We start from the raw sequence: 13,777 nt of genomic DNA, 5'->3' as shown, positions 1-13,777 counted from the left end.
TCTTTTGGTACCCAGATCTGCCACCATCTGTCTGTCTGCTCTCTTGGCCCCGTGTCTGTGCTAGTCTTTGAACACATCCCCGATTCAGACTGTGTCTGAGCCTCCCTTCCTCTTCTCATGCCAGGAGTTCCTGAAGAAGGAATTCAGTGCAGAGAACGTAACTTTCTGGAAAGCCTGCGAGCGGTTCCAACAGATCCCAGCCAGTGACACCAAGCAGGTGGAGAGAAAGATGGGACACAGGGGTGGGGACTAGGCCTGGAGCATGCCCCCTGACCTCTTCCGGTCCCTCATCCCCCAGCTATCTCAGGAGGCCCACAATATCTACCATGAGTTCCTGTCCAGCCAGGCGCTGAGCCCGGTGAACATCGACCGACAGGCCTGGCTTAGTGAGGAGGTGTTGGCCCAGCCCCGGCCGGATATGTTTCGAGCCCAGCAGCTTCAGGTGAGGGGACCAAGGGGCAAGATCAGGCTGAGAAGGGAGACCAGTGGAACACCCAATAGGAGCAGACACAGAGGAGAAGTCCGAGCAAAACTGGGGCAAAACTGATGCAGAACCAGAGTCAAATGCAGGGTCACGGCGGGAGGAGAGGGTGAAAGCCATGGATGATAGAAGGATGGACGGGGCGGGGCCAAGAGGAGGGGCGGGTCTCAGACTCCAGGTAAGTGACAGGAACTGGGGCAGGGCTTGGGCCTCTCTTACACGGGCTGGCGAGGGCAGGGACACAAGCGGTGCAAGCAGAAGCCACCCATCCAGCCCTTCACTGTCCTTTCCTGGTACCAATCGCCACCCACACCCGCTGGCCGTGCAGATCTTCAATTTGATGAAGTTCGACAGCTATGCACGCTTCGTCAAATCCCCGTTGTACCAAGAGTGCCTGCTGGCTGAGGCCGAGGGGACGCCCCCTGCGGGAACCTGGCTCCACGCGCCTCGGCAGCCCCGACACCTCGAGGAAGGTGTGTACCGGGGTAGCAGGAGGCTGGGCAGGGACCGCGGACAGTCTAATGTTGGGTCTTCCCCAGCTGTGGATCCCCGTGCTGGGCTAGGACCCTGCTCCGCACTAGAGTCTTCCCTGTATCTTCAGAAACCGAAGCTGAAGCCTGGGAAATCGCTGCCGTTGGGCGTGGAGGAGTTGGGGCAGCTGCCGCTTGCTGAGGGTTCTTGTGGCCGCCCACTCCGCAAGTCTTTTCGTAGAGGTGAGGCCGGCTCTAGGAATGGTGTGGCCAGGAAGCTTGGGTCAATTTTGGAAACGCCCACCTCTCCCTACTTGACCCACACAGTCTGCAAGAAGGCAAAACCGAAACCTCAAAATGTAGGTTCTTGAGACCACCGGGTTTCTCCAGGAGGCTGCGCTCCCGTGCTGCAACCTGGAAGTTTGGGGGGGTGGGGGGCTACCCAAGGACGCACACACTTTAAGTACCTGCAGGATGGAGGGCCTTAAACAAGACCCGCCAAATGGGAGGGCCTCACCAGAGGGATGGTGAGAGCAAGCAGGTCCCTTCATTTCTGACTTTCCCTTAGAGATGACAGGTGGAGCTGTGAATTCAGCACTGCGACGAGAGTCTCAGGGGTCCCTGAATTCTTCCGCCAGTCTGGACCTGGGCTTCCTTGCCTTCGTGAGCAGCAAATCTGAGGTGAGCGGCATTTGGGGGGAACAAGGTGCATTTCTGGTAAGGGTTACTGCCAGTTCCCTTCATGGGTTCTCAGCATTCCCAGTGGATGTCTGTCCTTCTACTCCTAGCTTACTCCGCAAAACCATCACTCCACCCTTCTTTCTTTCCGTGCTTGATATAGTAATCTCTCTACAAATCATGGGGTCATGTTAGCCGCCGGCAGGTGCCTAAGCATGTGTGGGTGCCTAGGTGTACCCTGCATGATGTGTGTGGTTGCTTTGTGAAAACTGTCCTGAGTGTCCACATTTATTTTATTTTTGTTTTGTTTTGAACCAGGGTTCTTTTTAAAAAAATTATTTAATTTTATGGACATTGGTGTAAGGGTTTCAAATCCCCTGAAACTGGAGTTACAGACAGTTGTGAGTTGCCATATGGGTGCTGGAAATTGAATCCAGGTCCTTCTGGAAGAGCAGTCAGTGTTCTTAATCATTGAGCCATCTCTCCAGCTCCCCAAAGCAGGGTTTCTATATATAGCCCTACCTGCTGTGGAGCTCCTCAAAACTTAGAGGTCTGCCTCTGCCTCCAAGTACTAGGACAAAATGTGCCACTGTGCCCAGCTGAGTGTCTACATGTTTGAGTGTACATCCCTGTGTTTCTGGAGCAAGACACATCTGTGCTTGCCTCCAGGTGCACCCTTGCACGTGTGTAGATGTATGTGTCCCAGCTTATAGCATCCCTGTGTACATATAGTCTCTGTCTGCTCTTGCCCACAACCAGAGCCACCGAAAGAGCCTTGGAAGTGGAGAGGGGGAGAGTGAAAGCCGGCCAGGGAAGTACTGCTGCGTGTACCTGCCTGATGGCACCGCCTCTTTGGCCCTGGCTCGACCAGGCCTCACCATCCGAGACATGCTGGCAGGCATCTGTGAGAAGAGAGGGCCTCTCTCTACCTGACATTAAGGTCTACCTGGTGGGCAATGAGCAGGTATGAGCATGACCTGGCTCCAACTCTCGCCTCTTTTCTGGTCATGAGCCAGCTCTTTTCCTAATCTTCTGGCCACCCCTAATTCTAACTCATTCCCTATCAGCATCCTCTCCCTGCTTTATTCTGACCCTGTGTCCAAGTCTCCATGCATCCTAGGGCCAACTCCTCCGTTCATATTCCTCAAAAACCCTCCTCACACACAAACCCACCCCATAGCCTGGCTCCAGCTTCATCCAGCACCCCGCTCTGATGGTTGTGGGGGAGGCAGAGCTGGGGAGAGGGTGCTGCTGGAACTGGGGAATGTCCTCCAATCCCACACTTCATGCCACCATCCACATAGGCCTGCCTCTAAAGTTGCCATTGGAGGACTCACCTCTGCCATCAGAAGTCTTCAGTGAGCCTAATCTCTGAAGTCTCCTTCAAGTGAAAATGAGCACCAAGCTCTAAAGTCTAGGGAAACTCTTTTTAAAAAATAATTTATTTAAATTTATTTTATGTGTGTTGGTGTGAAGGTGTCAGATCCCCTGGCAGCGGAGTTACAGACAGTTGTGAGCTGCTATGTGGGTGCTAAGGATTGAACCCAGGTCCTCTGGGAAAGTAGCCAGTGCTCTTAATTGCTGACCCATCTCTCTACCCCCAGGAAAGCTCATTTTTAAAGCATCCTGGAAGGGGGCCCCAGGGGAACAGTGCTGCACTCCAGGGGAAGTGAGAGGAATTTATTCAAGTCCTAAGAGGCAGCCAAGGTGTGTGATCAGAACTGGAACCCAGGCTGTGTCTACTATAGGTCCATGCTGGAGGGAAGCCAGGCAAAAGGTGATTAGGGGTCAACCCTCCAGAGTGAGCCTTCCAGGGAAGGCGGGCATGTCTGGTCAGAAGGCTTCCTGAGAGGCAGCAGCCAGAGTCCGGGGGGGCAGAGCTTGTCTGGGACAACTTTACGGGAAGGATGTTTCAGGAAGAGGGAGGCGAGGAGGTGTTTGCAGGACCTGGGGCATGGGGGTGTGAGGGCAGCAATGGGAGATACTCTGCCCACTTTCTTAGGCCACCAGAACAGCTGCCAACAGCCCAGATGGGCTTTGTGCCTGCTAAATATAACTTCACCACCCACATTCCACCTGTCCCTGTGTCCCTGTCTGGGAGAGTTCCCCCACCTCCATTTTAAGCCTGCCCCCTACAAGTCTTAGGCTGGTACACACAGTAGTCTTGTCTGTGCACCTACTGTGTGCTGGGGCTGTACCATTTCTGGTCCAGTTTGGGGGTGGCTGGAGCTGGTAGGAGGTGGGGAGACTGACCTAGGCATTAAGGAGGCAAGAGGTAAGGTCTGGGTGGCTAACAACAGGTGGGTGGTGAGAAGAAGTGTGTCTCATACCTGAAGGAACCGGGACCTAAGCTTTATCCTTACTGAAGATCCATCCCCCACCCCCATTAATATGTAAGCCCCCCCCTTCTGTTTTCCCAAACTGGATCCTTTCCTAAGCTTCCCCTCACACTCCCAAGCATCTTCCTTCCTTCCTTCCTTCCTTCCTTTCATCCTTCCTTTTTCTTTTTCTTCTTTTTTCAGAGGGAGCTGGGTGTGTGTGTGTGTGTGTGTGTGTGTGTGTGTGTGTGTGTATCTTACTGTGTAGACTTAGCTGGCCTAGAACTTGCTACGTAACCCAGGCTGGCCTTGAACTCTCTCAGTCTCTGAGTAGAGTACTGAGAATAAAGGCTTGCACCATGGTGCAGGTGCCGTTGTGGCCTTGCCCAGGGCATCTTCCCCTCTTATGATCCCTTGGCCTTGGTCTTCCCAGGATCCAGCTCTGCTGGTCCTTAGCCCTTCTGCCTCTCTAGCCTTCTGTTACCCATGGGTTGGTCCTTCTGGTCTTTAGGGTACCACAGGAGGAAGTGAAGGTGATTCCAAGTGTCCCACCCCCATCCCCCGGGATAGCATGGGAGGAGGGAGGGGATTCTTAGAACTTGCCTGGCATCCGCAGAAGGCCCTGGTCCTGGATCAGGATTGCACGGTGCTGGCAGACCAGGAAGTACGACTGGAAAACAGGATCACCTTCCAGTGAGTGCCCTACTCCAAAACTTGATCTGACTTCCAGCTGTCTACTGGGCCCAAATCTCAGATCTCATCTGCTGAGCTGGGAACTCTACCCCCTAAGCTAGAGCCCCCACCCCCCAAACTGTTCCACCCTCCACGTTCAGTTCTGGTCCCCTCCGGGCTTGTTTTGGGAAAAGGGGTCCCCTGGGTCTCCACCACTCCGCAGCTCAAAGGTCCCATACAGGCTGGAGTTGGCTAACCTGGAGCGTGTGGTGAGGATCTCCGCTAAGCCCACCAAGCGTCTGCAGGAGGCGCTGCAGCCCATCCTGGCAAAGCATGGTCTGAGCCTGGAACAGGTGGTCCTGCATCGCGTGAGTGATGGAGCTGTAGGCGGGGCGGGGCGGGGAAGGCGGGAAGGTTTTTACGGTCTGGCTCATAGGCTCCAAACCTCTTTCTGTAGCCAGGGGAGAAGCAGCTGTTGGATTTGGAGAAGCTAGTGAGCTCAGTGGCTTCACAGACACTGGTTTTGGACATTCATCCAGGTAAGTGATGTGTATACCCTGGGACTTGGTTTCCCAGTGCGGCTCTGGCACAGGAGGAGGGGCTTGTGAGAAGAAGGCCAAACCCAACCGTGATGCTCTCCGTTGTAGATGCAAAGATGAGTGAAGCCAGCAGCACATCCCCCTGCCGTAGCCAGGTAACCGAGAACCTCAGGGCCTCTTCCCAATTTCCTCTTCTCCCCTCCTGGTTGTGAACGTCACCCCTCTTTCTTGCAGGGATGCCTGCCTAGAGCCCAGGACAAGGATACTCATCTTCCCCCATTGCCCTCCAGTTTGCTTGTGGAAGATGCCAGCAGTACTACTGGGAAACGGCAGACCTGTGACATTGAAGGTGCCCTGCCGGTGGTAGTGGGGGCCACGGGATCAGAGGGAGGAGAGAAATGGGATCAGGGCTGAGTATCATTGAGGGTGGCCTGAGCTACGGGCGGGACTAAGGGGCCATCGGCGCTGGAATATACTGATGGTCTGGGGTCAGACTGGCCATTGCAGGCAGCAGAATAGGCAAGCATTAACACAGATGCTCTGACCATATGGGTCTCCTGACTCTGTGGCTGTCCCCAGGCCTGGTGGAGCTGCTGAACCGGGTGCAGAGCAGTGGGGCCCATGACCAGAGGGGACTTCTTCGCAAAGAAGACCTGGTACTTCCAGAATTTCTGCAGCTTCCTTCCCAAAGGCCGGGCTCCCAGGAGGCTCCACCATAGACTGAATCAACCACCCAGCCTAAGGAGGGCCTTTCAGACTCCTCTGCCACCCAGCCCTCTGACGCCTGTGTAACAGTCCAGGTTGGCTGCATGGTGCCTGGGCGGACCAAGCATGCATGGGTCCGCTCTGCATGCCCTGTCTGCACCCTGAGTGTCCCTGGCCCCTTTCTGCTATGGGCGGGCCCACAGAAGGAGCCAGGAAGGGATGGAAGGGGAACTCAGAGGAACCACGTGCCCAGACTATGGCTACCTGTTCTCATAGGTTCACCTACCTGTGCTTTGCAGCTAGGCCATCAGGGGAGGCCAGGCCAGCCTCTTGGCATAAGCATACTGAACACAAATGGGTGACTTTGGCAGTGCCAGCCTCCTCAGCTTGTTCTAAGCTTTGGCAGGGGGCAGGAGGAGGGGCTGGCCCCTCCTTAAAGAGTTGATACAAGTAAATTCCAGGCGCACTGGTGAGCAACCCCCCCCCTCCATTCACTTAGACTCTACTGTACATAGGGATTTTATGGTTGGCTTGGGGCAGCTGGGTTTGTCCTGAATGTATGATATTGTTATAATAATGATAATTATTATTATTCAGCCGAGGTGTGTTTCTTGTGTACCACTCTGGTCTGTATGGTCCCATTACCCCACTGACTCTGTCACCAAGGCCTGGAAGTTCTTAGGGACCTCAGTGTATACCTCCCGACTTTCTGTTTTCAGACTCTCTCTTCCTGAGGCATGGAATATAGAGGCAGAGAGAGGGGAAGAGAGAGAGAGGGAGAGGGAGAGAGAGAGAGAGAGAGAGAGAGAGAGAGAGAGAAAGGGAGGGATCGTCCTCTACAGCTGGGCCTTGCCATTCCCTAGCTGCTCCACAGTGTCCATGGACCTGAATGCATCGTTTTTGTTGATATTCCCTGTTTCTATCAGGGATCTGATGTATCTCCACATACATTGCTGAGGGCTCCTTAGGATGCATCAGAAGCTTATATGTAGGACCAGACTAGGCCATGTATTCTTTTCCTCATCTGCTTCGCTGGGTGGTACCCCACCTCTTAAGCAGCCAGGAAAGGCAGGGAGGGAAGGAGAGGAGACTGCTCAGAAAGAAAGCCTCAGTCTGCAGGGAGAGAAGCCCAGCATGGTCCCACCTAGGGAGGTAAGTGGGAAGAGGAAGCAAGGTGGCTGGAGTGGGTGGAGCAGAGTCCTGCACACAGATGAGACCACCTTGTGTGGATCCTCCACCAGGACCTTCTCCTGCCCTCTCTTCTCATCTGACCGGTTCCTCGTCATCCTTGAAATCTGTGGGATCGATCAACGGCTATGCTGATCCACTATGCCTTCCTCTGGGGGTTTCAGGTTCCTGCCACCTGGTAACCCCCTCACTTTATCTGACCCTTTAATGGACCCACAGGCTTCTGAGGGAGCCAATGACACAGGAACACACACACACACACACACACACACACACACATATATATATATATATATATATATATATATATATCCCACACGGGCAGAGTTTGGCTCAGAGGTGGTTGTCTAAAGCTGCTCTAATAAGAATCGTAATCCCTCGCCATGTATGGTGGCGCATGCCTTTAATCCCAGCACTCAGAAGGCAGAGGCAGGCAGATCTCTGTGAGTTCGAGACCAACCTGGGCTACAAGAGCTAGTTCCAGGACAGGCTCCCAAACTACAGAAAAATCCTGTCTCAAAAAACAAAACAAACAACAACAAAAACAAAAAAAACCACAAAGCAAAGCAAAAACAAACAAAGGAACAAACAAAATAAAAAAAAAATCATAATCCCGGAGCTGGAGAGAGGGCTCAGTGGTTTAGAGCACCGGGACTGAGTCTCAGCACCCACATGTCAGCTCACAATTATCTGTTACTTCAGTTCCTGGGGTACAACATCTGCTTTTAGCTTTCGTGAGCACTATATACACAGTGCATGACAGACATGCAGGCAAAAACACCCATATGCATAAAAATAAAGATGAATAAATCTTTTCATTTTAATTCCAATGATGTTGGCTTATTTACATTTGTAGAAATACCTTGCACACAGAAGAAACCCACATAGGAGAGGACTCAGGTGGCAGACAACCCACCACACGTCACGCATACCTGAAATGACCACTCTTTGACTTTCGCTTTAGGCAAACCAGTAAATTCTTCCTGGAAGCATGGGCTTGCTACTAAGAGGTGGGCTTCTAAAACCCACAACTACAAGAATCCTGGTTCACTGACCACCTTGGTGGTCTGGAATAGGCTCAGCGAAACACAAAGGGACAGCTGGAATTGGGGGACTGCATAATGCTAGGGACTATGTGGTCAGGGAGTAGAAGCAGGGGAGACAAATCCCTTTTGCTAAAAACAACTTTTCTGAGAGAAATGTAAACAATGTCTACCCTCCTCCTAAGGTTCCAACAAGAACCAAGAACAATTCCCCCGATTTCCCCCAGGAGCACAGGTGATTTAATCAGAAACACAGGAAGGGCTGCACCTAGCAGAAATGATGGCTTCCCCATGACTGCAGAGATGGAGCCCCACCCCTTCTTTCTTTAAGCATCTTTAGCCTCTAGCTTCTCCCCAAAGACCCACACCATTAGAGAAGAATGGCACAGAAGAGTGACTGGAAACTCAGGTGAGGGCCCCATGATGGCTCTGCTCCCTCCTTCTCTGAGGAAAGTAAACAATCAATAGGTTATCTTCCCCAGCAGGCTTAGCTGAGCTCCTGAAAATGGCAGCTATTAGGCTCACAGGACAGCCCTGAACAACAATCCTCTTCTCTTCCCTCATCTCCCACAGAACTTCCCTCTAATTTTCTGGGACAAATGGGAAGAGGCTCTGCTATGAGCTTCGGGGAGAGAGGAGGGGACACCAAGTGAAAAATGGACTGTCTCCCCAAAGCTGGTGGACCCTATAGGCCAAGCTGACCTCTCCCTCAACCTGGAATATCTGCAGAGCCAACAATGATGCATGTTGCCTTTATGGCCGGGAGAAAGCGGAAAGAGCCCGAGGAAAGTTCATCTCCCGCTTGGGAGAACCAAATCTCCGGAGTTCCCAGACTGGATACATTCTAACCTAGATGACTGGATACATTCTAACCTAGACAACTGGATACATTCTAACCCAGATGACTGGATACATTCTAACCCAGACAACTGGATACATTCTAACCCAGATGACTGGATACATTCTAACCCAGACAACTGGATACATTCTAACCCAGACAACTGCATACATTCTAACCCAGACAACTGAATACATTCTAACAGTTTTGTTCATCTCCCGCTAGGGAGAAAGGACTTTACGGAGCTCCCAGGCTGGATACATTCTAACTGTTTTGTTGTTTTCCTTTTCCCAACAATCTGATGGGGATAAAAGTTGAGCTTCATGGGGAAAGTAACAAGGAACTGTACTGGGGCTTCACTACCCTCAGGCTGCTGGATCCAGGAGCACCATCCCGGGAGGCCTGTGTGATGTAGACACCTGATGAGAGTATACTGGTACCACTGTTCAGTTCTGGAAGAAGTCAGGAGTTTCAGTTATAAGTCAGAAGTAGGGCTGGAAAGATGGTTCAGCAGTTAAGAGCCCTCATTGTGCAGTCCTGAACATCAGAGATCAGATCTCAACACCCATGTACCAACCTGGACATCCTGCACATGCCTGCGACCCCACCTCTAATCGACGTAAAGACAGGAGGATCATAGGGGCTTCCTGTCTTCCAGGAGAGCAGAGAAAATGTGAGGCCCGGGTTCAGAGAGAGAGACCCCACCTCAAAGGGACAGGCCAAGAGTGATAGAGGAGACACCTGACATCCTGCTGTGGCCTCCACATGTGTGCACAGATGCACACATACACAGAAACACACACACAAATATTCTTTTCAATTGTTACATTTTAAATTTTTAATAGGTACATGTGGAGGTCGGAGGACAACTTGTAGAAGTTGGTTCTCTTTCTACCATGTGGGTCCTTTGGTTTGACCTGAGATCATTAGGCTTGGACGCAAGAGCTGAGTCATCTTGGCAGTCTAATAAACGAATCTTTAAAAAGTAGAACAAGCCGGGCGGTGGTGGCACACGCCTTTAATTCCAGCACTCAGGATGCAGAGGCAGGCAGATCTCTGTGAGTTCGAGGTCAACCTGGTCTACAGAGTGAGTTCCAGAACAGCCAGGGCTATGCAGACAATAACAATAACAATAACAATAACAAAAACAAACAATAACACAATAGCAACAAAAGAATGAAGATTTACTGGCAAAGGGTGTATGTAGCTCAGTGGTCGAGCAGATGCCTAGCATTCCTGAGGCCCTTCAATCTCCTGTACCAGAAATAATAAAATAAAAATAGAAGTTTATTTGACTCACAGTTCGGGAATCTGGGAAGTCTAAGGGCATGGTTCTGGCACCTGGTGAGGTCCTTCTTGCCAAACAGTAATGTGCTAAAAGGAATTACATGGCAAGACAGCAAGCTAGCCAGAGAGATGCTTGATAACAAAGTCACTCCCAAAGCAATACATCAATCCACACCTTGATTAATCCATTCATAACAACAGAGCCAAGCACTTCTCTCCCAATCCTGCCTCTATGATGTGGTTCATACCTGGGAGGCAGGCTAAGACAAGAGAGATTGTGAGTTCAGGTGGCCTGGACTACAAATCTGGGCTATAGAAAAGCCTCTGACTCAAAAATATAAAAGAGAGCCAGGCAGTGGGGCTGCATGCCTTTAATATCAGCACTCAAAAGACAGAGACAGGCAGATCCCTGTGATTTCAAGGCCAGCCTGGTCTATATATAGTGAGTTCCAGGACAGGTTCCAAAGCTACAGAGAAACCCTGTCTTGAAAAACCAAAAAAAAAAAAAAAAAGAGGGAGAGAGAGAGAGAAGTAAACAGAAAGTAGCCTGGCAGTGGTGGTGCATGCCTTTAATCCTTGAACTTGGGAGGCAGAGGGAGACAGATCTCTGTGAGTTTGAGGCCAGCCTGGTCTACAGAGCAAGTTCCAGGATAGCCAGGGCTACACAGAGAAACCCTGTCTCGAAAACCAAACAACAAAACAAAGAAAGAAAAAGAATAAAAACTTTAAAATTCACCATTCAACACTGCTTTACCGAGGACCAAATTCCCATTATAAACATTTAGTAGATATATTCAAGCCATACGGTGTCTGTATATAAAACACAAACATAGAGACACAGGAGTATAGCAAGGAGAGAGTTTTCTCTGAGTACAACACTGATAAAAGGAGACTGAGAAATGCAACAGAGTTATGCCAATATTAGGAATAGTGGTCAAAGAAGATCTTCAGATTAGCTTTAATTTTCTCACAAATGCACCAGAGTTATGCCAGCATTAGGAATAGTGGTCAAAGAAGATCTTCAGATTAGCTTTAATTTTCTCACAAATGCAATTTTAAGTAATTTCATTGCTATAAAGAACTGCCGTGAGTCCATCTTTATTTCTGCTGGTCAGTCATCCTTGGTAGAGTCTAATGCTTCTTTGGGACTTAAGACCATTATGACTCTTGGCCCAGTTGGCTGACTGGTATGCCCTTCTCCCATAATCCCCTCTGTTCTCTCCTTGTCAAATAACCTCGATGACTTTTCTTAGGGAGAAATGGGCAAATACCTATTCATCTCAGATAAGGTGCCAAAAACAGACCGACAAAATGGTTCCACCCAAGTCTAACTTCATGACTTGTGAGTTGAACATTCCTTCTCTCAGGATCATGGGCAACTCAAGCTAAAACAGCCTTCCCACCAACAGTAGGAAACATTTAATGCCCTGGTGAGAGGAGAGACCCATGTGCCTCACGTGCTACCTGGGGAACGCCCATGGCTGCTACATCAGCTGCCTTGCGTGAGTAGCCACAGCTGTGCTGATATGAAGACAGCAGTGACGTGTGGAGGACGGGGTTCCGCGTAGCTGGGGTGAGCTCTCTCTTTGTCCCAGTTGCTCCATCCTTGACTCACTCTGGGACCTGGGCCTTCACCCGCCTACCCAGACCGTATCTTCAGGGAGAGAAACCCAGACCCACAGCTTCCTCTCCCACCAGCTCATTAACCCATGGGCTATATTTCACAGCCGCTGACCTACACTGACTCAAGGGAGCACAGGGACGCCATGAGGGGAGAGAACACACGCTTTAATTTTTACCAGTTTTAAATCCTGACAATACCCTCCCTCCAGAGGACTTGAACTAAGCAAACAGCCGTGACTTCCTCGAGAATGCTCAGGAAAGCCAAGCCTGTGCTCCAAGCCTCTGCCAGACAAACCCCTGTTTCTCTCTTACTCTTCCCCGTCTGCAACAGCCTTTGGGCTGGGGAAGGTATGCGTCACTCAGTGACCTTAGCTCTGGGCCTGTGTGGAGGCAGGCAGAGGAGCTCACCTGGAGCCCCTGCGGAAGAGATGCGGACACAGCAGTGAACTCTGCTCCCTGGGTCAGTCACCCTTACCCCCAGGAAGGGGCACAAGGTGCACCCTGTGGGGGGCCTGGGCTAGTAGTCAGGTGACTCTGGCTTCTGAGGGTTGTAGAAGCTGGAGTCTGTTTCCACAGGGAGACAAAGGGTATGGTGAGGGGGAGCAAACACAGTTGATGCCTTCGAATCAGATGCAGCCCATGATAAGCACACTGCCCAACTCTGGGGAAGAGGGCAAGAAGAGTTAGGAACATGAATGTTTGGGAAAGGCCCACGAAAACTGCAGGGCCTGGACAAGGGCTGCTCTGTGGCCATCTTAGCGTGTTTGGCTAGGGATCAAAGGAGAGCCAAAGGGTGAAAGGAAGAATAATGTAGAACCAGTACCCACCTTCGGGCCAGCTAGGATGTCAGCTGTTAGCCCAAGTCCTCCAGCAAAGACAAGTGGACAGGGGTAAGCTCATCAGTCAGGTCACCACACTCTCTCTATTGCTGAAGGAACTAGAACTCAATCTAAAACCTGCAGTCTGTGGAACAGAACCAGATCTGGGTAACCAGAGCCCAGGACAAGGAGCTCAGCACTTAGAATCAGAATCTGAAGTCTAAACAAAGCCTGATACTAGAGCGGAGAGATGGGAGCCAGAGCCCAGGGCCAGAGCCCAGCGCTGGCACTCAAGGTTCAGACTCTGGCTGTGGATTTGAGAGCCCGTGGCTGAGCCCCAGGCTGAGAGCTTAGAGACCAGGACTTAAAGTCTGTAGCTAGAACTCAAAGTTCAAGGGAAGAAGATGCCCAGGGCTGTATCAGAGAGCAAACTGCTCACAGCCTCACTCTCTAGCCTGAACCCTGTGACCGGCAATGGTCAGGGCTGGAGGCACAGAAGGAGGACATGCTAGAGGAGGCGATTTCTGAAGAAAACAACAACCACAAAACAACAACATCAAAACCCAAACCAACAACCCAAAGCAGCCTCAGCTATTTTGGCTAGACTTTGGCCTTGCCGATGAATGAGTGACCAGAGCTTGGGCTCACGAGATTAATAATTACATGGAATGCTTATTCTCCAAACTGGGCTGAGGCGTCATCAGGTCAGCCTCTCCCCAGGAAGAACTTGTTCTCCCTCTGGACAATGTCTCAGGCCCTCCTGGCTCTAGGCTGGGGCTGGGTAACTCAGACTGAAATCCAAGCTCTTCAAACTGGGAGCAGGGCCCCATGTCTTCAATTCCAGTACTTGGGGGGCAGAGACAAGATGGTCCATGAGTTTGAGGCCAGCCTGGTCTACATGGTGAGTTCTAGGCCAAAGACTATGTTGTGAGACCCTGTCTCAAAAAATAAAATAAAATAAAAATAATAAATCCAGGCTCTCCAAAGGGGGACAAAGTCAGGAGACCAGGAGAGGGACTGTTTTGTACCTATGGTATCAGCCAGCCCCCTGGTGAGGCCACGGTAGCAGATAAGACAAGGATGACTTAGGGTATGGAGTGAGTGTGGAGTGTGCCGT

General features: G+C 51.1%; 1 protein-coding gene across 1 annotated transcript; it reads left to right on the top strand.

Moving 5' to 3' along the window:
- Window positions 1–124: 124 nt before the first annotated feature.
- On the top strand, window positions 125–6,484 carry LOC121445735 (regulator of G-protein signaling 14-like; the record flags this gene model as incomplete). The annotated part of the gene is given in 14 exon segments (XM_041647884.1): window positions 125–217; window positions 299–442; window positions 810–893; window positions 895–954; window positions 1,083–1,194; window positions 1,520–1,632; window positions 2,389–2,544; window positions 2,546–2,593; window positions 4,564–4,640; window positions 4,861–4,987; window positions 5,077–5,158; window positions 5,267–5,313; window positions 5,393–5,507; window positions 5,738–6,484. Coding segments are annotated over 14 exon segments (1,398 nt in total), but the record flags the coding sequence as incomplete, so codon positions are not given.
- Window positions 6,485–13,777: the final 7,293 nt, after the last annotated feature.

Source organism: Microtus oregoni, unplaced genomic scaffold, assembly GCF_018167655.1.
Source record: "Microtus oregoni isolate MIOR12 unplaced genomic scaffold, Mior012 000442F_ref0000334, whole genome shotgun sequence".
NCBI classification, from domain to species: Eukaryota; Metazoa; Chordata; class Mammalia; order Rodentia; family Cricetidae; genus Microtus; species Microtus oregoni.
The sequence above is the reverse complement of the archived record's forward strand: the minus strand, read 5'-3'. Positions and strand labels throughout refer to the sequence as shown.